This window comes from Schistocerca gregaria, chromosome X (genome assembly GCF_023897955.1).
Source record: "Schistocerca gregaria isolate iqSchGreg1 chromosome X, iqSchGreg1.2, whole genome shotgun sequence".
In the NCBI taxonomy this organism is placed as follows: domain Eukaryota; kingdom Metazoa; phylum Arthropoda; class Insecta; order Orthoptera; family Acrididae; genus Schistocerca; species Schistocerca gregaria.
The window spans coordinates 604,455,215-604,482,459 of record NC_064931.1 but is presented as its reverse complement, the minus strand read 5'-3'; the positions used below and the strand labels follow the sequence as shown (position 1 = coordinate 604,482,459).

Below are 27,245 nucleotides of genomic sequence, written 5' to 3'. Positions count from 1 at the left end.
AAACTTCTTAAAATACGATATCTCGTAAACGACTCGCACTACAGACCTGCAACAAACACTCCTGAAATTCTAATCTACCCTACTTTTAGTATGTTAATGTCAATAGGCATTGTCCCATTTCGAAATGTGTATGTTTGCACAAAAAATACACTTTCAAACCATTAATAAAATTTGTTGATAGGGTAAAAATACGACCCCCTGACTATCAATCCATTGTGTCAAATCCGCACAATAATAGCACTTTCTATTTCCGCAATATTATGTGGAGCAAGTCCTCGGTGATTTACCCTGTACATTAGGTTGATGCATAAGCTCGTAGCGTTGTGCATGTTGGTATTCCGATTTCTAAGTGTTTGTTTATAGATTGTCGTTCTTTATTTGTAGGAGGAGGAGGAGGAGGAGGAGGAGGAGGAGGAGATTAGTGTTTAACGTCCCGTCAACAACGAGGTCATTAGAGACGGAGCGCAAGCTCGGGTGAGGGAAGGATGGGGGATGAAATCGGTCGTGCCCTTTCAAAGGAACCATTCCGGCATTTGCCTGAAGCGATTTAGGGAAATCACGGAAAACCTAAATCAGGATGGCCGGAGACGGGATTGAACCGTCGTCCTCCCGAATGCGAGTCCAGTGTGCTAACCACTGCGCCACCTCGCTCGGTCTCTTTATTTGTAGTTCACTATTACTATTTCAGTTTACATAATGGCATTTTGTCATTGGGAGATAGTGAGTAACGCTGTGGACGATACAAAACGGAGTGCCAAGTGAAGAAATCGGAACATTTCCGTCATAGGCTTCTGTTTGAGTTTAATAGGTGGGTGGCAGCGCCGGAGGCAGCCACAACTATTTGTGTCATGTATGAGGATAATGCCACTGGACAGAGCACAGCAAGAAAATGATTTTTTCGTTTTAAGGAAGATCGTTTTGACATTAGTGACTCTCAAAGTCTACGAGACCTTCGGGGCTTGATGAAGTTAATCCACGATGATCCGTGTCACTGTACTCGATAACTTGAAAATGTGATGAACTGTGTATGGGCGCAACATGCTCCAAGCAAATGGTTCAAATGTCTCTAAGCACTATGGGACTTAACATCTGTCATCAGTCCCCTAGACTTAGAACTACTTAAACCTAGCTGACCTAAGGACAACACACACATCCATGCCCGAGGCAGGATTCGAAACTGCGATCGTAGCAGCAGCGCGGTTCCGGACTGAAGCGCCTAGAACCGCTCGGCTTCAACGGCCGGCATGCTCCAAGCCAAAATCACAAAAAAAATGGTTGGCAATATGTCCATCTCTGCTTGCTGTAACGTTACTGACGACGAGAAATGCTGTCTTTATTCTAACATAAGAAAAAGAAGGGAATGGTTGAGCAAAAACAAAGCTGCAACTCCCTGTACAAAACAATTCCGGAAAACATAATTTATGCATCCGGAGGAACAACGACGGTGTGGTGTACTACGAATTTGTTCACCGAGGTTTAACCATCACTGCTGACATTTAAAGTCAACAACTGAGAGGTCTCGCATACGAAGTCCAAGAACAATGAAGAGGAAGACTACTCCACGACAATGCCCGTACGCATTCTGCTATATAGAAGTTGGTTTGGGAAGTCATTCCACACCTGATATTGAGCCTACAGACTTTCACCGTTTCCGCTTTCTATCGAACAGCTTTCGAGGACAATCCTCTCCAGATGAAAATGAGCTCCGCACGGGGCTCGACGAGTTCTTCGCCTCAAAACCCCGTGGTTTCTACAGTCGTGGAAACAAAAAGTTACCCCAGCGTTGGCATACTGTTATAAATAATGAAGCAGAATATATTATTGATGATTAAAGTCTCTGTTACGTGTATCTGTTGCGTGTATTAAACTTATGGAAAAACGGTACGAATTTATGCACCATCCCAATATAAAATATGCAGTAGCATTTACTATTACCTGACGGGTGTCCATTATCCAGAAACACATATTTTCAGAAACTTTTCAGTCTCCATAAGAAGTTTAGCAGTTTTGCAGTTTATATGGAGACAAAAAAATTGTTCAAATGGCTCTGAGCACTATGGGACTCAACATCTGTGGTCATCAGTCCCCTAGAACTTAGAACTACTTAAACCTAACTAACCTAAGGACATCACACACATCCATGCCCGAGGCAGGATTTGAACCTGCGACCGTAGCAGTCGCGCGGTTCCGGACTGAGCGCCTAGAACAGCTAGACCGCCGCGGCCGGCCTATATGGAGACAGAGTAATTTATTTGTAGCGTATTCCCTCTGTTCCACCAACAAATTTCTTCGCGGAAACAATTAATGTACACGATGCCCCATTCATCTTGACCATCCCAAGTAACTTTATGCCCAGAAGCAAATAAAAAATATATCAAGAAAATGTTGTTCAGCTACCAAGCAAAATTTTTGTAAATAGCACCCAATATTTTTTTATTTGGTAAGTCACATCTTCTCCTCAGGATCTGTTCATAAGCATAACACAGTGTACCATTCACGTAATAATGATTTTATTGAAAAGGTAACACAAAACTGATTTCGACTCTCATGTACTGAAACATAGTGTCGGTACCCGGGATTGTGTAGCTCGTCTACTTGCTGGAGCTGACAGTGAACAAACGGAAACACAAGACAAATACGCACCTGTCTCTCGGTCACAGGTCTTTAGTTGAATGGTTGTGTGAGAGCCGTGAATTCTAAGATGACTGCGTTGCCTTGGGTTGAGACTTTCCGTTTCCTCAAGCGTTGCAAAAAGACGAGGAAGAGTTCTCTGCAGAGTTCCTCTGCCTGAGTAGCATTACACCTAACTTTTATGGGTTAACGAGCATTTAGCTTTCATTTAAATATATGGCCGAAAGTCAGCCTGCAGGAATTGTGAAACGAATCCTGTTGTCCAGGACCGCGTGTCACAAAGGGTGCAGATTCACCGCGAGATGGGGAAACTCACAGGCGTCTATCGTCTATCGAGGCCTAATCGCTGTAGTGTGCGAGTGAGACAGAAGAGAACTTACATCATAGGGAAACCCAGTAGAAGCTAAGGAGACGTAGCAGTGTTACATATGGCGGACCTAAGATCGGCCATAGAGGGAAACATTTATGCAAACTATTTAATTCTGTAGTAATGCAGGGAATGAAGCTACATTAATTTTAATGTTCCATCCTCCATATATTTTCAAGGTGATCCCAATAAAACTTGAATATTGATCATATCTATAATAGTTTAGGGTTTACTGTTAAAGTGGAATTAACAATTTTTGTAACAAAGACCTGAATGATAAAATCTGAACGCTTTGGTCGATTTTAACGATCGACATTTCATATAGAAGCGCATTATTAAAATGACAAATGTTGTAAATATCAACTCTGTAAATTCATTCGTTTAAAAGATATTGTAAATTTAAATTATTAGTATTTACAGTTAAGCATCAGATCATCATTTCCTCCACACAAAAAACGTTGAACGATGACAGCATGACACCTCATTGAATCATTAGGTAATAGAATATTTGTTGTGAAGTTTAGTGCATAATAGTTACTTTTGTTCTTTCTTGGTGGATGGCTACTGGGCGTGACATTCAAAGTTGAGAAGGAATTTGTATTGGTTTTATGTAAAAGAATTTAACGTTTATTATGTAATGGATATTGTTGTTACTTTATTTATAACGTGAAAGCTTTGGTTATTTAAATATGTTAAAATGTAAAGTAATGTAGAATAAGCTGTAGCCAATCAGATGGACAGCTTCAGGAAAGGGAACTGCGCCAGTCAGTTGAGGAAGATGTTCGGCGCGCTGTCGGAGACGCGCAGTGGGCAGTTCTGGTCTAGACACCAAATGGTACAGTTCGGACTGAGACGCGAAAGCGGACGGTCGGTCTTTACGTAGCTAGGAAGTGAAATGACAGAAAATTTCGCATTCTGTAGTATCGCGGGACTTAGTCTCTGAGCGTTGAGCAGCCGCACGCCTGATGTGAACTCGTAACTTTTCGTATAAATAACGAGGTGGAATACTGGACTTGTGTTTCGCGATGAGATTGTGAATAATCGAACTGTGTCAAATGGCTATGCGCTCGAATGTAACAGTAATTGCAAATACGACTACTTTCGCTATTAGTTTGCTTTCTGAATAAACGTTATTCTAACCAAATAGCAACTGTGTGGGTCGTTAATTTAGTTCCCAATATTATTATTACTGTTATTATATTTATATTACCTTTGTATTTCTCAAACTTACCAACAGCCAGACAGTTTAACCAAAGGGTCATAAATCTCCAATTTAGAGCGTGTAATGCGACACGTACGGTTCAACCCCTAGACGAGTCTGAGCCAAGACATTTCGACGAAGAGGAACCGCATGTGAGCCCGAACATCTTAGGGATGTTAGCTCGCAACTTTAACAACAATAAAATTAATGATTATGCGTTTATTAGATTAGACTGTCGGGCCACTCCAACATTAGATTCCCGAGCGGGAGAAGCCGAATGCCAAGTGCTCCCCCGCGTACGAAGCAGCTGCATTGACATCTGCCGGTCTTTGGCGGAACTGCCGGCGCCGAGAAGTTCGAGCGTGCATAGACGCCAAATGCCGCCTCTAGTGAAAATAAGCTCGTCGTAGGATGAAATTTTAATCAGCAGATGCGACAGCCATGGAAATACTGGAGTATGAGGTACACTAGCGTTAGGTAGTTAGGTTCATGGTGCAAAATTTTCCATTTTCTTCAGTATGTACCACATGTCATACACATTTAGCTTCAGCTGTAAATGCGTGAGGTATGTCACATTAACTGAAGCACGTGTCTCGAGCCTCTAGACCACCACATGGTGACCTACGTAAACCGTCACTTTGTCTCCATTCCATTACCAAGTTTTCATTTGTACTTTTAATAAAATAAAATGGTACGCATGTCGAGTATTTCCGCTTGACACATCACAATACAATCAATCTGTCACAAATGTTCTGAACTGAAGAACTGTACATCCTAATATTCTACTACTTATTATAGAGCAACAGTATAACATCGCAGGTCTCTAGAATGCATACTTCACGCAATAATTTCCATTAGAACCTACATAACGCTAGGTGCTACAAATTTTTCATTCCTTACTTTACAGCCCCTACTGTACATCTCCGTCGAAATGATAGGTCTCTATATGTTGGCGGTAGTTACGATAGTTGGCAGTATATTAAACGCTGCAACTGTTGTTGTTGTTGTTGTTGAGGTATTCACTCAAAGACTGGCTTGATGCAACTCTCCATGCTACTATATCCTGTGCAAGCCTCTTCATCTCCGAATAACAACTGCAACTTACATCTTTCTTCCTCTGTTTGCTCTATACATCTCTTGGTCTCCCTCTACGATTTTTAACTCCACCCTTCCCTCCAGTACTAAACTGGTGATCCCTTGATGTCTGAGAGTGTGTCCTATTAACATCTCCCTCTTACTAGTCAGATTGTAATACAAATTTCTTTTCTCCCCAAATTCTATTCAGTACCTCCTCATTCGTTACGTGGTCTACCCATTTCATCTTCAACATTCTTATGTAGCACCATATCTCAAAACCTTCTAGTCTCTTCTTGTCTGAACTGTCTACTGTCCATGGTTCACTTCCATACATGAATACGTACCATACAAACACTTTCTGAAAAGACTTCCTGACACTTAAATCTATATTTGATGTTAACAAATTTCTCTTCTTCTGAAACGCTTTTCTTGCCATTGCCAGTCTCTATTCTATATCCTCTCTACTTTGACCATCATTAGTTATTTGGCTGTCCAAATTGCAAAAACCACCTACTACTTTCAGAGTCTCATTTCCTAGTCTAATTTCCTCAACATCACCTGGCTTAATTCGACTAGATTCCATTATCCTTGTTTTGCTTTTGTTGGTGTTCATCTTGTATCCTCCTTCCAAGACACTGTCAATTCTGTTTAACTGCTCTTCCAAATCCTTTCCTGTCCCTGATAGAACTACACTGCCATTGGCAAACCTCAAAGTTTTTGTTTCTTCTCCCTGAACTTTAATTCCTACTCCAAATTTTTCTTTGGTTTCCTTTACTGCTTGCTCAATGTACAGATTGAATAACATCAGGGATAGGTTACAAACCTGTCTCACTCCGTTCTTAATCAATGCTTCCCTTTTATGCCCCTCGAACCTTAAAACTGCTGTCTGGTTTCTGTACAAGTTGTAAATAGCCTTTCGGTCCCTATATTTTACCAATGCTACCTTCAAAATTTCAAAGAGAGTATTCCAGTGCTCTTTATAAAATGCTTTCTTTAAGTCAACAAACGCAATGAACGCAGTTTTTCCTTTCTTTAACTTATCTATGACCTCGTGTGTTCCTACATTTTTCCGGAATCCTAACTGATTTTTTCAAAGGTCAGTTTATATCAGTTTTTCCATTCTTCTGTAAAAAATCTTGCTAGTATTTTGCAGCCATGTCTTATTAAACTGATAGTTCGTTAATGTTCACACCTGTCAGCAACTCCTTTCTCTTTAATTTGGAATTATTATATTATTCTCGAAGTCTGAGGATATTTCGCCTGTCTCACACATCTTGCACACCACATGGAAGAGTTTTCTCATGGCTGGCTCTCCCAGGGCTATCAGTAGTTGGGACGGAATATAATCTACTCCTTGGGTTTTGTTTCGATTTAGGCCTTTCAGTGCTCCGTCAAATTCTTCTCGTCCTATTGTAACTTCTTTCTCATCTTCATATGCTTCCTCTTCTGTTTCAATAATATTGCCTGCAAGTTCATCTCCATTGTATAGACCCTCTCTATGCTCCTTCCACCTTTCATCTTTCCGTTCTTTGCTTAGGACTGGTTTTCTATCTGACCTCTTGATGTTCATCACAGCTGCCTCTCTTTCCCCAAAGGCGTCTTTAATTTCCCTGCAGGCGGTATCTATCTTTCCCCGAATGATACGTGCTTGCAAATCCTTACATTTTTCTTCTAGCCATTCCTGCGTAGCCATTTTGCACTTCCTGCAATCTTGTGTTTTAGGCCTTTGTATTCCCTTTCGCCTGCTTCATTTACTGCATTTTTATGTTTTCTCTTTTTATCAATTAAAGTCAGTATGTGCTATGTTTTCCTAGGGTTTCTACTTAGCCTTGTCTTTTTACCTATTTGATCCTGTGCTGCCTTCACTGTTTTATCTCTCTCGTCTTCTACTGTATTCCTTTCCCCCGTCCTTGTCAATCGTTCCATAATACTCCCTCTGAAACGATCTACAACCATTGGTTCCTTACTTTCCTACCTTTTTACAATTTCTTCAGTTTTAACTTACAATTCATAACCAATGAATTGTAGTCAGAGTCCACATCTGCTCTCCTGGAAATGTCTTACAATTTAAAATCTGGTTTCTAAGTCTCTGTCTTACGATTATATAATCAATCTGAAATCTTCCAGTGTCTCCAGGCCTCTTCAAAGTGCACAGCTTGCTTTCATCATTTTTAAACGAGGTGATAGCGAGAGTGAAATTGTGCTCTGTGCAAAATTCTGACAGGTGACTTCCTGTGTCATTCCTTTCCCCGAGTCCATACTCAGATGCAATATTGCCTTCCCTTCCTTTTCCTACTATCGAATTCCAGCTACTTATTAGTACTGAATTTTCGTCGCCCTTAACTATTTCAATAATTTCTTTTATCTCATCATTATATTATAAAATCTCATATGTCTCTACAACAACAAAGTATTTTAAGATATTACATTAACATTAAGGGAACCAAACAGATGGAAAAAAGAATTCAAGAATAGAATAGCCATGATACATACAGACAAATCGCAGTAATCCATTCAGATATGATGAACCCTGGAAAAGTAGAAGCCATCCAGCAATACGGCACAACCATATAAGCCATATGTTTGGAGAATGTTCCCTCTGAAGTGTTTCCTCCACAGTGAGTATACCATGGTGGAGAATCAAAATTTCATTGCCATTTGGAGCTTTATATGGCTCAATCTTGTTACCATTCTGCTTTCCAATAATGCTCACCTGAAAAGAAATTCAAACTAGGGAAGTGATGCAAGAATAATTTGACCAAATAACGGCACTGAATTAACCTACAATCCTATCCAATTACGAATACCTCAATGAAAAACTTTTAATGTCATTCTGTTGAAAATTATGTATTTACTGTTACTACATGCAATCAGTCTGTTAATAACGTTGCTCTCATCAACTGTTTTCGAAATAATTAATAGCTAGATACAAATCCAAGCCCATTCTACTGTTCATTTTCAAAGGTTGTTGTCTGACTTGTCAGCAATGCACCAACGTTACCGTCAGTTTTCCTCTTGTATTACAACATATTCTGAAACGTCAATGCATTTCTGATCGGCGGTGGGTGTTTTGATCCATCATCTTGTTGAACCTTACACACTTGTAACGAGGTGAGGCTCTCGGTAGGCTGATTATTTAGTGAATCAGCGACAGGAGTCAGAAACATGATTGTAGTAGCTGGAGATAGTGTATTCAGCGTGGTGAGAAAATGTACATAAAACTTTGTCTGGTACACACTACAGTGGCGAAAAAAGTTTACTAATAGTAAACTGAGCAATCCATGATTTTTTTCTGCAACAGACCGTTTTCCTTCAGATCTATATGTATTTGCACTATATTTTACTTTCACTGGAATGACCTGAAATAAGAAACTGTCGTTTCAGGTTAAGTGAAAGAAATTCCCATGCAGAAATTTTCCAATATCAACTTTAATCTAGTATTTTAAACTAAACTTTGTGATTATCTTATAACAATCTGTCTGCAGTTTTGTGAAAATACTGATGTCAATCTTCTAAGTTCTTAAACTTCGCCAAAACAGACTTTCTTGACACTGTCGTCTGGCCATACAATATGTATCTACTCATGAAAGATAATTTTGAGCACAGTATCACGTAGCCTGTTCTGTCACCATGAATATTTATAATCATTTATTAATCCTGTCCCTGATAAAAATCTCTGTGTTGTGGGTAAAAGCTCCTGGCAACACAAAACAACAAAGCAAGAAAATAATCTAAATCCTTCTGAGTACAGAAAATTGTTAACTGATACAATAAATTTCTGTAGTGCAGAAAAATCAGTCAGCTACAGCTGCACTTTTATTAGTTTTTTTTTTTTCTTTTACAAAATCGTTCATAGTAGTTTCTTGTTCCCCAAAATTTCGTTCTCCCCAACTTTAACTGACGCCTTGTTTAATGTACCATAAAATTCTTCTTTACATTCATAATGATGAGATTTTTGTACAGTTCATATGCATATACTGAAGTCATTACAAGCCTGCTGTCCAGAACTTCAAACAGGACGCTGTTGACCCCTAAACTGAAAAATTAAAGGTTGTTATTGGTAAAATACAGTTAATGTAGAGATATGTACAATATTTATTCAGTTAAAAGCATTAAAAATTGAATTTGATACTGACTGAATTTATTTACTCCTCATACTCTACAAAAACATACTGGTTAAGATTATTTTAAAAAATTAACAATGTAAATTAATAACAAATGTAAATAAATATCTAAGACACTGTTAGAAAAACAATGGGGCAAATCTAGAATAATACACGAATTTGTAACATATCCCATACGTAAAATTTGCTACCAATACCTATCTATTATTTTTCGAACATAACATAAACTCTTCTGCATATGCAGCCGGAACTTAACTCATGGAAGAAAGGACATCATGGAGAACTGGTTTTGGCATAGCCTAGGGGTTGTTTTCTGAGTGACTCTTTCAATCTACAGAGGAGTATGACATGTTTTTGGACTTCCTGGAAGCTCAAAACTGTTAGCCAGACTGGGACTCAAACTCTGAGCATTGCCTTGTGTTCTCCATGCATGACCTGCCCTAGGGCTCAGTTCTGCCAGTACCTGTCTTCTGCTTTCTTTTTACTGAATCCGTCTTGAATATCATACCGAACTAACATCCTTGGAAAAAAGTTCATGTTCAAGAAATGGCTTACTCACAGCCATGAGGTTGAAGTTTGGAAAGTAGTTGAAATATATTGGTAGAACGAAGCTGTGACGCTGAATCACAATTATTTAGTGGGTAGCACGGTTCGTAAGAACATTGCAAGCAAATCTAAGGCAAGAGTTTTCGTCTGAATCTCGGTCTGGCTCACAGTTTTAATTTTTCAAAAAGTTTCAAAATTACGTAACTCCCCTACACAGAGAAAGATTCATTGTTTCATCAGATCTACAAAATAGTGAATTTTTATTCTTTCATTTCTATGTGTAATTTTGTATAAAGCTAATAATTGTTTAGATAAAACCTTATATTAGAACGTACTGATTATATGTGAAAAGTTTCCTGACCACTTTCTTACTTACCCCATGTTTATATCATATTTTATAATTTTCAAACAATAAAATGAATAACTACACATCATTTTCACTGCAAGATTTAAATTTTTCTCGCCATTTTAATATCAACATTCATAACAAAAGTCCATTAATTTTACTCTTAGGAACATTAAACATAAAACTGAGAATGAAACACACATGTTGCTACAAGAAGTTGAGTAATTGTAAAAGAATGCTGGCATTGCACTAAAGTTAAAAATTAAAATGGAACATACATATACTACAAAGTAAATAAAATTTTCTCCCAGATAAAATTCTGAAGTGCACACTGTTTCTATCGAACAGAGCCATGGCAAATAAAATATTTCAAAGAAAGATGAAACCTGTAAAGTGTTCTTGTAGAATGATGTGCTAATATCAATGCTCTGTTAGCAATAGCAACTGAGAGCCCTCCAAAACACAGAATACACTCCCACTTCTTTTATGCAAACAAACAGTTTACAGAAAACTATTGTATACATAGGACAGAAATGTAGAGTAAGTTCACTGCATCCAGTCAATTCGATGTTAGTGCTAGGAACGATGTGTGGAGTGTTTCTAATACAAAGATGGGAATTTCCAGGAAATGTTCAGTGATAATTTATGAAGAAAGTGTAAAACTGCGTTATTTTTGTCATATAAGAAATGAAAACGAATAAAAATTGAATATCAGAAAAACAAACAAATAATCTACAAACATCAATTGATATTAGGAATGAGTAAACCACATGGTTATAAACTTTAATTTCAATTTACGCAGAAGCTATACGACAATATTACAGTGTTACACTAACCTATTGAATGCCTATAAATAATAATGTAAGCACACAAATCAATGAGGAGTTACTGCTTTCCTGTGCAAGAATGATGAATCACTATTTTTGAGGATGTAGATTTGATCAATGTGAATCGAAGTAGAAGATAAAAAAAGACAAAGAGTACAAACTGTCTCTCTACAACAGTAACATACCTTAACCCCCAGGAACGAAATACTGCATGATCGGAAGTCCTGTCCTAAATTTTAATGAACGCTTTACAAATTTAACTATGGCAAATAAAATGTGCATTCAATATCCTCACATTTCTTCAGTGTGTGATTAATATTGTAAACCTTTTCCATGCCCTTAGACTAGAGTGAATGAACACCAAACAATGAAAGAGTGAGGAGTGCAGCATGCAGACATGCAGTCAAGATGCTGAGGACCCACCTCTATACAAAAAAAAATTAATATCTAAATTACTTGAATATACAACATGGTGCACAATGATCAGTGTAACATTAAATGCAAAATATTATTAGTTACACAGAAAACAATAATGATACAAAGAATCTACAATGAATATAAAATAATTTTATAATTTTTGAGCCTTTCTTAGACAGAGAAGTCAGAATATATTAAGAAAATTATAAATGAAGAGGGAGCTATTACCACAGACATTGCACATGAATTACAAGGTCTCTGCTTTTGTATAAACTTCAAACCACTGAAAATATCATCGCACAGTCACTATAAAAAGTATATCACCGTACTTCAACACAGTAGAACAAGTCAAACAGTTTGGCAAGCAACACAAAGGAGTAACTACTGACTACCAACACGAACTGAGGACAGAAATTCAAAATTCTGCTACTGAAGTTCTTAAATCAGACAATAAATCATCAACATACCACATCACCAGCTTTCCCTGCATATGAAAATTGAACCCTCACGTCACCTACTTCTGGGCTCCAGACATCTTGAGTGTGATAATACAGACCCAAGTGCATTCTTATGTCTCTACGTTCAGGTCTTTCATCACTTGTTATTAATACAAAATCATTGAATTTGTCTTTCAGTTCTGCACTTAAGTAGAATGGTCCAACGCTCACTTGTTCGCTAACATACACAGTACTTTTAAAAGGAAAAACCCTGAAACACAGAAGAGAACAGAATTTCCTATCCCAGCAGTTCTGAACAAAAAAATTTGAAACGGTTGACAGGGATTACAATATGTGTGTAACTGTTCAGCCTTTACAAAACTCTTAAGGAAACAATTTCAAATACATATAACACATGGAAATAACGTGTGTGTCATTTGTGTTTATTAACGGATGCTTCTCTCGATGAATGAGATAATTAGTTTTGATATGGGAAGAAAAAAAAAACAAGAAGAAAGATTAGGGTTTGATGTCCCATTGACGACGAGTTCATTACATACAGAGCACTAGTTCGGACCCAACAGTCATAAGGAGGAAGTTCGTCATGCTCTTTTCAACGGAAACATCTAGGCATTGGCTTAATCGATGTAGGAAAATTGCAGAAATTCTAAATCATGATATCTGTATGGAGAATTGAACTCTGTCATATGTGAGTCCGGTGCCTTAACTTCTGCGCCATCCTGTTCAGTTTATTTACTTTTTTTGCCAAGTAATATATATAATCCTGAAAATAAATAAAAAATAACGAAGTCATCAAGTAGTTTGTACAAAATAGCAACATTTAGTTTCAGAATTTAGCCGCTGTTTTCAGAAGTGAATTACAAACAAAAAAAGTCAGTGAGACTGTAATATAATATCTTGTCGACAATAATGTCATTAGAGATAGAGCACAAGCTCACAGAGGATACTGATGAGGAAGGAAATTGGCACAGAGTTCTTTCCAAATTAAACGTCCTGACCATCATGGCTTTCCTCTTCCCCGATAATATTTTACCCATTGTGCCAGCTTGCTCAGATCATTGATTTGGTATCCCACCCAGATAGTGATATGGGCGAGCCTTTACCGTAGAGCTTTAAAACTTGTGATCGTACTAACACAAAATTGGCGAACAGGCTGATTTACTGGTAAATGCATGTGTGCATCTGTGTCAGTAGTGAACTGAAAAATTCCAGAATGGATTCAAACTCGTGGAATAACAGCAGCAGCAGCTGCTGTTGGTGCAGCTGCATGCTAACTCATCACGATGTTATTGCACTTGGCCTTTAGTGGCCGTCGCCGGACACACGTAGTGCAGTCCATTAACCAAGTACAGTGCCACTAAGGAAAACACATCACATTGTGTACGATTTCAAAACAGTTGTGCATACACAATAAAGTGGTTCAGCGTGTGCTCGTGAAATATCACGATGACAACTCACGGTAAACCGATTGAAGCGCTCTCTCCCACATGCAATAATATTGTGGTCAACTAATATACAACAAGACAAGCATCGTGAACAGCAACAAAGAGAATGGTGTTGCAATAAGCACAAAATTTTTTGAAGAAAAATTGCTTCATCACCAACAACAGCAGAATCAGCAACAGCTGCAGATACAGACCAGCAGCGAGAGCTGTCCGCAGACCAAATACTAACATTGCTACAATTTCCAGTATCTGATAAGGACAGTGAGAACTGGGATTCCCATCTGCGTTGACTGAATTTGAATTTTTAAGGCACGTAACACACACGATGCTAGCTTGCAACGCTGCCATTTGCTGTGTTCCAACAGCCAAATTTTCGAGTTAATTCGGAATTTCATTCCTCTGAAAAACCACAGTTCCATTGCGTACAAAAATATCTGTACCATGCTATCGAGTCACTTCAGTACTCAAATGCATTAGAAACAGCCAGTTCAAAATTCATGCAGAGTTGTTAACATGATTGTTACTCAGTTGCAAATTTCGTCGTGTAAAGTTTATTGAGTCACATGCGGACACACTCACTGTGACAACAGTCGTATAGCTCGCGATCCGGAGGCCATGAAGTACTCGCTTTTGCAATGGCTCACGAATAGAGTTGCACTGTGCCAAAACTACGGTTCCTTAGTTTTGGTACACTACGTAAATCGCGCTGTAAATGGGAAAATTACCGGTAGTACTGGTAGCATTAGTAGGAAAGCAAACATAGATTATTCTTTTTTTGCACATAATTAGAACAGCACATCATTCAGTGTCAATCAGTTGTGTATTTTATAACATTACAAAATATAAATTGCATTCTGTTAGTAATAAACATTATTTGAACGCGTAACTTTTGCGCTTTTGTGTAATCAAATCAATCACCTGTGGTGCAGGTACAGTTTACATGCTCAAACTGTTGTTTTTGTTATCATGTTCAAGAGTTTCATGTTATTATTGATAAATGCGAAAGCTGCTTATGAATAAGAGAAACATGTTTTCTGTAAGTCCGAAGAAGTAGTGAAACGATATTTTATACATTCCTTTGTTTTGCCCGCTTTTGCTTTTTGTTTTACCTTTCCTTAAGGAAATTTGGTTTTCTAGAGGTATATGATAAATACGTATTGCTTCTTTTACTTTTACTATAAAATATCTCTGTTTCCCGTTACATTAAACACTGACAATTTCAGTTTTGCTATAAATAGTGTTTATTTTTAAGTAAGAGACTGGAATATACCTATGTAGGCTACGTGGCCGTTTACACATCCCCACTCAGTTTCTAGACGGTTCGCCGCTTCCCGTTTCTAGGGACAGTAAGACGCTTATAACATACGTAAAGAAAGCACTCACTGGAAGGTAAGGCGCGATAGGCATCCAACACACGTGACATAATCGTAACACAGGTACGACCTTAACTGATCAAAGCTACAAGGAAAATTACCGTCGTCTATGCTTGCTTATGATAATCTATGGTAGCCTACGGTAGCTTTACATCTCTGCTTCCGTAGTTCCCACTGCAGCGCAAGAATTGTTGTTTTAGTGATATGGAGCGGCTATAGTACGAGAACGACGCCCCGTACCCAGAAGCATAGAACTAAAGATCGCAGTTCATAGTTGTCTTCCCCTTTTAGCACAACATTCAAACGCAAGAATATTTTAGGCCAATAACAAGCAACGCAAATAAATGTAAAAAGAAGCAGCCCAGCAATGAACGACACTATTATTGTCGGAGAGAGTTAAGATCACATGTAGATTGTTTCCTGGCTCGTCCATAAGACAACTGCCTGTATCATAAAACAGTTTGCGCAAATCCTTTTCTATAGCCCTAATGTGCTTACGCAGATTTCTCAGAATGAGCTCGGCTTCGCCAAGCCGGCTGTCTGGAGTAAACACCGTAGTAGTACTGGTCACGGATTGGTTTTCCTGGAGATGGAGTTTTCGCGCCATTCAGTCCGAGTAGCTCTGGTTTAAGTTCAAACACCGCCGTTCTGGCCAGAGACGGCCCTCTGGATCCCGACCGACCGCCGTGTCATCCTAATGCAATGGTGTCATCGAGCTGCGGTATGGAAATGCATTGGGTTAGTACGCATCTCTCCCGAGTGTTGTGTTGGCAGATCCGGTTGAAGAGATAGCGGGGAATTCCAAACCGCTGGCCTCCGTGTTCTGTGGGTGCCGTCGATAACTCGAATACCACATATACCTTTTTTGATACGTTGGAGATATTCAGAAACTATTTCCACTTTGGTAGATATTATCCATGACCTCATAAAATAGAGAAGAGCGTTTTATCGTGACATTAACATCAACTGAGACGTAGATATCAACTTTTAGTTTTTTAGATTCAGAATGATAGTCATAGATGAGTTCTGCTGCTCATTATGCATACTCCAAAGTCAGTACATTTTCAGCCATTTCTTCATTATTAAAAATAATAGTAGACCTAAAAATTAATGCTAAATTAATGCTTCATGATACTAAATATTTTATGAGCAGTACATGGGCATATGTCTCAATACGGCCGATCGACGAAGACTTTAATTCCACAGTGGTTCATTTTAATCTTCAAAAGGGCAGTACACAATTAATCGAACATCTCTTATCACTGTGAATCAGTCCATAAGAACATTAGGAAAATAAAATTTCAATTACATTTTACTACATAAGTTCTCCACAGAGCTACGATTTCGTTATATTACTGAATTACATATTTATGCACGAATATGGTTCGTTATGAATAGGACAGTGGGGCAGAGAAAGAGCTACAATTCAGTGACAGGGTTGTTCTCAACAGATACGACAGGAAACCAACGTCGACAACGATAGTCTGGGTACACATGCCGACGTTGGAAACAGAAGATGAAGAGATACAGAAAGTATATGATGACTTTGAACGGGCAATTCACTACGTAGATAGATGAAAATCTAACAATCATATGAGATTGGAACGCGGTTGTAGGAGAAGGACTAGAATAGAGAACTGCGGAGTATATACGGCAGGCCGTAGGAGTGAGACAGGAGAAAGACTAATTGAGTTCTGCAATAAATTTCAGATGGTAACAGCGAATACTCCGTTCAAGAATCACAAGAGGAGGAGGTATAGTTGGAAAAGACCCAGAGACACGAGAAGATTCTAGTTGGTTTATGTCATGGTCAGAAAGATATTCCGAAATCAGGTATTGGATTTTAAAAGAGGTATCTAGGAGTAGATATACTGTCTGTTAAGTGCGTGGCCGGTGTTACACACAGATGGTAAAAGATATCATCTTAGTTCTTTCACAAGCCAACAGAGCGAATCTTTGTACTTCATGCAATGTCCACAAAGCATATTTGGCGGTGTTTCTCAAAACTGCGTTTCGGAAATTTGCAAGCGTTTAGCGACAATTTAAATGCACAGAAGATGTTCAGAATTTATCACAGATATTTGTTGCCGACTGTTAAACTTTGGTTAATGAACTAAAATGAAGATTTAATACTGCAGGAGGACAATGATGTGAAGCACCGCGGCAGGTTTTGCAGCGACTGGAAAAAGGAGAAATGTGTGCAGGTACTAGATTGTCCCTCACAGTCGTCTGACGCAAATCCTATTGAAAATGTAAGGTCTTATTGGGCAAAGAAGTTTCAAGGAAACAAGATCTTCACTTTCAAACAGGTGTTAACGTAAATTCGATGCATTTGGAGGTCTCTTCCACGGGAAACGCCGAAAGCTTGGTTCCAAGCATGCCTCGGAGATGCCAACCAATTATCTACTCCACGAGTGTCTGGATATATTATTAATTGTAACTGCATTTTCCTCTTGTTCATATATGTGGTATGTAATTGGTAGATTGACTGCCACGAGTAATGAATATAGTGGACAGAGGCACTACAAAAGTAGTGTGTGGACAGTAAGTTGGAAATGTGGGTCTCACGGGAGCGTACCTGAGATAAGTCCCTGCAGTCGTACTATCCTCTGTGTCCTCGATGGCTCAGTCGCATAGAGCGTCTGCCACGTAAACAGGAGAGCCCGGGCTCGAGTCCCGGTCGGGGCATACATTTTCAACTGTCCCCGTTGACAAACTCCTGTAAGCAACTAATGGTATGGATTCATTGTAATTTCATTCAATGCCTGGAGTAGTGCTGGAGGGAATTGACACCATGAATCTGCAGGGATGTTCAAAAATCCGTAGGAGTACGAGAGAGTGGAGAGCTCTTCTCAACAGTAAGTTGTAAGGCAGCCCAGATATGCTCTGTAGCCGGCCGTAGTGGCCGAGCCGCTCTAGGTGCTACAATCTGGAACCGCGCGCCCGCTACGGGCGCAGGTTCGAATCCTGCCTCGGGCATGGATGTGTGTAATGTACTTAGGTTAGCTAGGTTTAAGTAGTTCTAAGTTCTAGGGGACTGATGACCTCAGAAGTTAAGTCCCATAGTGCTCAGAGCCATTTGAACCAATATGCGCAATAATGTTCATGTCTGATGAGTTTGGTGACCAGCGGAAGTCTTTAAACTCAGAGGAGTGTTCCTGGAGCCACTCTTGAGAAATTCTGGATGTGTGGGATGTCGTATTGTCCTGCTGGAATAGCCCAAGTCTGTCGGAATGCTCAATGGACATGAATGGTTGCATATGATCAGACAGGATGCATACGTACGTGTCACCTGCCAGAGTCGTATCTAGACCTATCAGGGGTCCCACATTACTCCAACTACACACGTCCTACACCATTACAGACCCTCCACGAGCTTGAACAGTCCCCTGCCGAAATGTAGGGTCCACGGATTCATTAGGTTCACTCCATACCCGTACACATCCATCCGCTCGATACAATTTGAAACGAGACTCGTCCGAGCAGGCAACATGTTTCCAGTCATCAACAGCCCAACTTCGGCGTTGACGTGCGCAGGCGAGGCGTAAAGCTTTTTGTCGTGCAGTTATCAAGGATAGACGAGTGGGTCTTCGGCTCCGAAAGCCCATATCGATGGTGTTTCGTTGAATGGTTCGCACGCTGGCGCTTGTTGATGGCCCAGCATTGAAATCTGTAGCAATTTGCGGAGGGGTTGCACTTCTGTCACGTTGGACGATTCTCTTCAGTCGTCGTTGGTCCCGTTCTTGCAGAATCTTTTTCGGGGGGCAGTGATGTCGGAGATTTGATGTTTTACCGGATTCCTGATATTCATGCTACACTCGTGAAATGGTCGTACGGGAAAATCCCCACATCGTCGCTACCTCGGAGATGCTGTGTCCCATCGCTCTTGCGCCGACTACAATACCACGTTCAAACTCACTGAAATCTTAAATCTTGATAACTTGCCATTGTAGCAAGCAATGATCACACGCACGGCACAGCGGACACACCAGGAACCGCGGTGTTGGCCGTCGAATCGCGCTAGCTGCGCAGCATTTGTGCACCGCCGCCGTCAGTGTCAGCCAGTTTGCCGTGGCATACGGAGCTCCATCGCAGTCTTTAACACTGGTAGCATGCCGCGACAGCGTGGACGTGAACCGTATGTGCAGTTGACGGACTTTGAGCGAGGGCGTATAGTGGGCATGCGGGAGGCCGGGTGGACGTACCGCCGAATTGCTCAACACGTGGGGCGTGAGGTCTCCACAGTACATCGATGTTGTCGCCAGTGGTCGGAGGAAGGTGTACGTGCCCGTCGACCTGGGACCGGACCGCAGCGACGCACGGATGCACGCCAAGACCGTAGGATCCTACGCAGTGCCGTAGGGGACCGCACCGCCACTTCCCAGCAAATTAGGGACACTGTTGCTTCTGGGGTATCGGCGAGGACCATTCGCAACCGTCTTCCGCTCACGCCCCAACATCGTGCAGCCCGCCTCCAGTGGTGTCGCGACAGGCGTGAATGGAGGGACGAATGGAGACGTGTCGTCTTCAGCGATGAGAGTCGCTTCTGCCTTGGTGCCAATGATGGTCGTATGCGTGTTTGGCGCCGTGCAGATGAGCGCCACAATCAGGACTGCATACGACCGAGGCACACAGGGCCAACACCCGGCATCATGGTGTGGGGAGCGATCTCCTACACTGGCCGTACACCTCTGGTGATCGTCGAGGGGACACTGAATAGTGCACGGTACATCCAAACCGTCAACGAACCCATCGTTCTACCATTCCTTGACCGGCAAGGGAACTTGCTGTTCCAACAGGACAATGCACGTCCGCATGTATCCCGTGCCACCCAACGTGCTCTAGAAGGTGTAAGTCAACTACCCTGGCCAGCAAGATCTCCGGATCTGTCCCCCATTTAGCATGTTTGGGACTGGATGAAGCGTCGTCTCACGCGGTCTGCACGTCCAGCACGAACGCTGGTCCAACTGAGGCGCCAGGTGGAAATGGCATGGCAAGCCGTTTCACAGGACTACATCCAGTATCTCTACGATCGTCTCCATGGGAGAATAGCAGCCTGCATTGCTGCGAAAGGTGGATATACACTGTACTAGTGCCGACATTGTGCATGCTCTGTTGCCTGTGTCTATGTGCCTGTGGTTCTGTCAGTGTGATCGTGTGATGTATCTGACCCCAGGAATGTGTCAATAAAGTTTCCCCTTCCTGGGACAATGAATTCACGGTGTTCTTATTTCAATTTCCAGGAGTGTATATATACACATCTTGTTTCTGATCGTACACTCTTCCAAAAAAAAGTGCCACATGTTCTATCTCGGTTGTGAGTCTTTTTACTTTCCGATGATACAGCTAATCATATTATCAGATAAAGATCTTTTGCAAGAAAAATCTGAGAATAAGTGTAAACTTCAACTTACTTCAACCTCTCTACGATACGTGAAATACACTAACTGATCATAAGTATCCGTACACCTACCAGTGGACAGTAATATGGGTGTCTGTCCACCCTTTGCTTTTGTGGCACCTTAATCTCTGCCGGAGACACTTTCAGTGAGACGTCTAAATGTCTGTAGAGCAATGGCAGCTGGATACTGGGTTGTGGAGGGCAGTCAACGTAGTAACCCGTCCCAAAGGTGTCCCATTGGTTTCAGATCGGAACTCTGGGCAGGCCAGTCTTTTCAGGAATGTTACTGTCCGCAAACCATTACCTGACGAATGCTGCTTTATGACATCGTTCATTGTCACGTTGATACAAGTAATCATCGTCTCCGAACTGTTCTTCTACGGTACGCAGTTCACAATGCTGTAAAATGTGTTCATATTCTCCTGGATTTTGAGTTTTCTTAAGCGTAATAAGAGGACCACATCCTAATCACGAAAAAAGCTCCCATACCGTACTTCACTCTTGGCACTACATACGGAGGCAGATAACGTTGCCCCGGCATTCACCTAACCCAGATCATTCCATCGCATTGTCACGGAGTGTAGGGTGGTTCATCATTCCAAATAACTCTTTTCCAGTCATCAATTGTCCAGACATCGCCCTTTACACCACCTGAAGCATCGTTTAGCATTGACTACAGATGTGTAATTTAAAAGGAGCAGCTGTGTCATTGTTAAAATAAGCAATTGTTATACCGCTTTATAAGAAAGGTAACAAGAAAGAGTTAAAAAACTAACGTAAATTTCCTTACTTACACTTTTTTCGAAAATATTCTAAAAAATAATGTACGTGAGAGCAGTCTCACATTTAAGTAGGAATAATTTACTTAGCACAACAAAATTTGGATTCTAGGTGGGTTGCTCGATTGAGAACGCTATTTATTTATTGACCGACCAAGTATTGCAAGTCTTGAATAATAAAAAATATCGCCAGTTGGTATTTTTGTGATCGCTCTAAGACGTTTGTATTGTGTGGATCATGATACTCTCTTAGAAAAACTCAAGTTTTATGTAAGTGATGGCTTTACACACAACCGGTGAGAACTCACGAAAGGCTCATTTTGAAGCCCTCTCCTACTGCTTATATAAGGGAATGACCTTCCACTTAACATTCGACCAGCAGACTGGTACTTTTTGCAGATCATACTAGTGTTATAATAAATCCCGTTAGAGAGAAAGTAGCAGAAGAGACTGTTAACGATGTTTTTCAAATAATTATTAAGTGGCTCTCTGAAAATGGACTTTCCCTTAATTTTCATAAAACACACTGTATTCTTTTCTGTACAAGAAACAACTGGATGGTTGAGAAATATAGTGGTGTAAGTCAAAGCAGCTACTTACTTACTAATGAAGGTTTTGCATTTGAAGTACAAAATCAGTGAGCCATGGAGAGTGACTTTATTGAAAGTTTTAAAGACTGACTTGCGCCATAATAGATTGGTGATATTAGATGCCGGAAAACGTTGACGTACATCACTATGTTTCTCAGCCATCCAATTGATGTAGCACATGAGGAGGAGTCAGTAAATGGTGTGGAATACTCCAAATTTTTGGATGTACATATTGATGAAAATGTGAACAGGAAGAATCATATTATTGAGTTACTCAACCATTAAGTTAAGCTACTTCAGCTATTCATATAGTTACTAGTTTTTGGAACAAACGAATCAGCCTCTTGTCATATTGTGCATATTTCCAAGTAATAACATCTTCTAGAGTAATTTTCTGACGTAATCCATCAGTTAGAAAGAAAGTATTGCTTGCACAGAAGCGAACGGTAAGAGCTATACAAGGCGTTCAACTATGGTCGTCATGTAGATAGCCCTTCAAAGAGTTACGCATTTTAACTACACCATCACAACACATATATTCACAAACGAAACTCGTCATACATAATCCATTACATTTTGAGAAGAATGGTTATGTCTACACCTACAACATTATAGAAAAAATTACCTTTATATCTGACCTAAATCATTTGTTCTGGACAACACCAATTTCAGGGACGAATTTCTTTTTAATAGCTAGTAGCCTATAAATACAGTGACGGAAAATATTGCAAGATCAAGAGGAAGTCGGGTGACATAAACGAAATATGTAGGCATGTTTCTATGTCTGAAAGTCGATGTCTACTCAAATTTCGCGCCAGTTGCATAAGAGTGGCACTAGTAGTGCCACTATGAGGATGCAAATCATATTTGCTTTAAGTACTCGCTCTGGCGGTAGTGAGCGGTAGTTAACTTTCAGATTGGACGTGGTGAGTTGATGCTATTCAAGAATGCCTTGAAGGCGACATGGGCGCCATTATAAGCACCTCACTGAGTTTGATAGACGTCGTGTAATAGGGCTACGAGAAGCTGAATGATTCTTTTGCGATATTTCAGAAAGACACGGCAGGAATGTAGCCACTGTAGATGATTGCTGGAAGCGGTGGTCATAGGAATGTATGGTAGCAACAGGAGCAGGCTCCGGACGGCTGCGTGGCATTATATCGAGGGAGAAGACCATCGTGTGCGGCTTATGGCTCTGACGCACCGTACTCCATCTGCAGGAGCAATAAAAAAGGTAATTCAGTTGGCTCGTGTTTATGGTATAATCGTTTCCTGCTCAAATGACTCATCGTCTACAGCCACTGGACAGATTGTTCTAGAAAATATTAAAAAACAACTACAATGAAGTAGCATTTTCGTGGCTACGTTCAAATACTGGCAATGTCATAAGTCAAGCTAACATTGCAGAATTCCTGGATAGCGCATATCCCAGATCTGTTTGTATGGGCATAGCACTAAACGGTTTTAAGGCAAGAGGCTTGTGGCCATGTAATAGAAAATTCGTCAAAGTAGAGGATTTTGTAGCTACCATTCTACATATTGTTGATCAGTCAGACCAAGAGCCAGCTGATGGAACTGAAGCAACAATACGAATCTGGAGGTCGACTAACGTTGCAACACCACTCAATGATCAGTCTGGACTTTCTATAATGTGTCGAGAATGTGCACTCGAAAATAATATTGCAACAGTTGCCGAATTTAATACACTCCTGGAAATGGAAAAAAGAACACACTGACACCGGTGTGTCAGACCCACCATACTTGCTCCAGACACTGCGAGAGGGCTGTACAAGCAATGATCACACGCACGGCACAGCGGACACACCAGGAACCGCGGTGTTGGCCGTCGAATGGTGCTAGCTGCGCAGCATTTGTGCACCGCCGCCGTCAGTGTCCGCCAGTTTGCTGTGGCGTACGGAGCTCCATCGCAGTCTTTAACACTGGTAGCATGCCGCGACAGTGTGGACGTGAACCGTATGTGCAGTTGACGGACTTTGAGCGAGGGCGTATAGTGGGCATGCGGGAGGCCGGGTGGACGTACCGCCGAATTGCTCAACACGTGGGGCGTGAGGTCTCCACAGTACATCGATGTTGTCGCCAGTGGTCGGCGGAAGGTACACGTGACCGTCGACCTGGGACCGGACCGCAGCGACGCACGGATGCACGCCAAGACCGTAGGATTCTACGCAGTGCCGTAGGGGACCGCACCGCCACTTCCCAGCAAATTAGGGACACTGTTGCTCCTCGGGTATCAGCGAGGACCATTCACAACCGTCTCCATGAAGCTGGGCTACAGTCCCGCACACCGTTAGGCCGTTTTCCGCTCTCGCCCCAACATCGTGCAGCCCGCCTCCAGTGGTGTCGCGACAGGCGTGAATGGAGGGACGAATGGAGACGTGTCGTCTTCAGCGATGAGAGTCGCTTCTGCCTTGGTGCCAATGATGGTCGTATGCGTATTTGGCGCCGTGCAGGTGAGCGCCACAATCAGGACTGCATACGACTGAGGCACACAGGGCCAACACACGGCATCATGGTGTGGGGAGCGATCTCCTACACTGGCCGTACGCCTCTGGTGATCGTCGAGGGGACACTGAATAGTGCACGGTACATCCAAACCGTCATCGAACCCATCGTTCTACCATTCCTAGACCGGCAAGGGAACTTGCTGTTCCAACAGGACAATGCACGTCCGCATGTATCCCGTGCCACCCAACGTGCTCTAGAAGGTGTAAGTCAACTACCCTGGCCAGCAAGATCTCCGGATCTGTCCCCCATTGAGCATGTTTGGGACTAGATGAAGCGTCGTATCACGCGGTCTGCACGTCCAGCACGAACGCTGGTCCAACTGAGGCGCCAGGTGGAAATGGCATGGCAAGCTGTTCCACAGGACTAAATCCAGCATCTCTACGATCGTCTCCATGGGAGAATAGCAGCCTGCATTGCTGCTAAAGGTGGATATACACTGTACTAGTGCCGACATTGTGCATGCTCTGTTGGCTGTGTCTATGTGCCTGTGGTTCTGTCAGTGTGATCATGTGATGTATCTGACCCCAGGAATGTGTCAATAAAGTTTCCCCTTCCTGGGACAATGAATTCATGGTGTTCTTATTTCTATTTCCAGGAGTGTAGTCAACAAATAGTAAAGTCTCAACTGAATACTTTATCTCCTCTCCCGTGTGTAGCAACAGGTATCAAGAAAAATACGAGATTACCTAAACCAACAAGGTAATTAACATGAAGTCCTTACAGAAAGGAAATAGAAGACGAAGAAAACTTAACTGAAAAGAGGAAATCTGTGCACAAACCTATATAAAAGAGACAGATAGACGAAAAAAATTAACAAGTATGAAAAAATAAAAGATAATTGAGTTTATTATGCCAACATGACCCATGCGCTGGCGACGAAAGTACAATGAAGAAATATTTCTGTTATATCTGTGTTTAGACCTACAGATTTTTGATATGGTAATTTAAGCAAATTAATTCGTTAAGAATTTATATTTTGTTTCCTAGATGTAATTTCATTACGTGTAACTAAGGAGGTAACATTACGTTTACAATTCGTAATTGTTACTGCGACGTTTTGTTACATTACCCTAAGGTTTTATTATGTTGTTACTGACTTCTTATCCTAAGTACGACTTCAGCTACAGGGGATACGGACTAGTAAACAAGGCGCCTTAATCATACCCAAGGTACAAATTTCAAAAAGGTTGAAAACACTTTTTGTGAAAATATTTTTTTGTGTGTGGGAGCTGGTTGATAGCTGAGAAAATAAAATTAATGTAGGTTGATTCTTACAAAGAAGACAACAACCAGCCACTATTAATACTGCTATTTATTTCAGTAAATAGCTCCGTAACCGGTTTCGAACTGACAAGTTCATCATCAGACGGCTGTTCACATGATTTTCAAGATACACTTTACATAATTGTCAGTTTCCGATTTTTATTCTTCCACTGTGACGAAATATTCTTTGTTAACCTCACATATTTATTCACTCTGTATTCCATCATTTGGAGGTTAGTTACGTTCACATAGGCGCTTCTAACACTGTTTTCTACCGTAGGGCACCAACACACCAAGGATATTTCGTCACAGTGGAAGAATAAAAATTGAAAACTGACGATTATGTAAAGTGTATCTTGAAAATCATGTGAACATCCGTCTGATGATGAACCTGTCAGTTCGAAACCGGTTACGGAGCTATTTACTTAAATAAATGGCAGTATTAATAGTGGCTGGTTGCTGTCTTCTTCTTTGTAAGAATCGCCCTACATTAACAGTACACAGTCACAGTCTCACTATGTCAGTTTTAGACAAAATAGCATGAAAAAATAAACATTCAGTACACACAAAACAAATTGTGTTATTTAAATTACCCTACCAAATACAGTAATTCTCCCTTACTGGGTACGCTAAAACTAGTTTTTAAGTGTAGTTGTATCAATACGACAAAAATTATGCGCTCATTAACGTTAACAGTAAACAAGTACACATAAACTCTAAAATGACTCGTTTGACATCATTTCAACAAAAGAATCGTTGCAATGATCTATGGAACATGTAACTACTAACTAACTAAATAACCTCAAATATTTCCGAAACCCTGTAAGATAGCGTAATTCTGCTTTTACTCAAACGAATTGAAAGAAAGTCCTCGTTAAAAGACATACAGTTCTTGCCGTCGCTATGTTAAATGAATGTTGTTATCAACTTCACTGCTTTAAACCGATTGATTGTAACATTTGCTTATCATAACATGGTAAGCCTTAAAGAGACGTATTCAATCGCATTTCATTCTCCAACGTCCGATAAGTGTTTACGGAGAAATTACTACACTGAACACGTAATGGACACTGACGCAGAGACATTAGTTGTGAAATCTCATAACTATTTAGCCATTCCTTGTTATGCACTGTGCAGCTAGAAATGTCAGATGGCTTTTGGTCTGTTTCACAAAGATAGTGATATCCAGCCTCACAATCCTCACCCCGCTCCCCAAAACCAGCGCAGATCCCTGCACGCTCTGGTTTAACGCTCTGTCAATGATGAAGTTATTAGAGATACATAACAGAAATTATAGTAACTGATTACTGTGTAAGATTACCAAGAGAAGAGACACCATAGATGTTCTGGATAACATATGTGTGATGGTCCCATGTTATAAGAAAACAGGAATTTAGTAATTAAAATTCAAGCTTCTAGTCCAATGAGAGTTAAGATGGTAAAACTACACTTAACAGCCATTACATCGAATTTATATGAATTCAGTAAGAAGTCATAAATCTATCATAACATGATGTGGTTCTGGTTACTGCGCATTTTATAGTTTTCTAGACAGCGAAGAACATGGTGAAAATCAACCATAATATCTGTAAGGCTCACTGGAATACTTTTCGCTTCAATTCACATTTGCCTATAGTGTGTTATCAGTATTTTTTGGAGATAATGATTGCCATTTTGATATTTACAATTAATATTTTGTTTGGTGCAATCACAGAAAATGGTATACATCGTTAACCGGTCAAGCATTAATTGGCGTCCATCTGATACAGCTTCCTACCCTTCTGATGATGGTCACCAGTTAACGATGCCGGTTAACGATATAAAATATTCTCTTTGATTGTATCAAAGACAATATTAAGTGTACAAACCAGAAA

The 27,245-nt window shown here is 40.7% G+C and overlaps 1 protein-coding gene across 3 annotated transcripts in view; it reads right to left on the bottom strand.

Annotated features, from left to right (window-relative positions):
* LOC126297539 (transmembrane protein 43 homolog) overlaps window positions 1-27,245 on the bottom strand; it is a 255,443-nt gene that overhangs the window by 39,568 nt on the left and 188,630 nt on the right. For all 3 annotated transcript variants that reach the window (XM_049988451.1, XM_049988452.1, XM_049988453.1), the window contains exons 5-6: window positions 12,004-12,244; window positions 7,770-7,989 (exon numbers count right to left, since the gene is read on the bottom strand). In XM_049988451.1, the coding sequence (XP_049844408.1) occupies window positions 7,770-7,989; window positions 12,004-12,244 (461 nt within the window). The remainder of the gene's footprint in view (window positions 1-7,769; window positions 7,990-12,003; window positions 12,245-27,245) is intronic.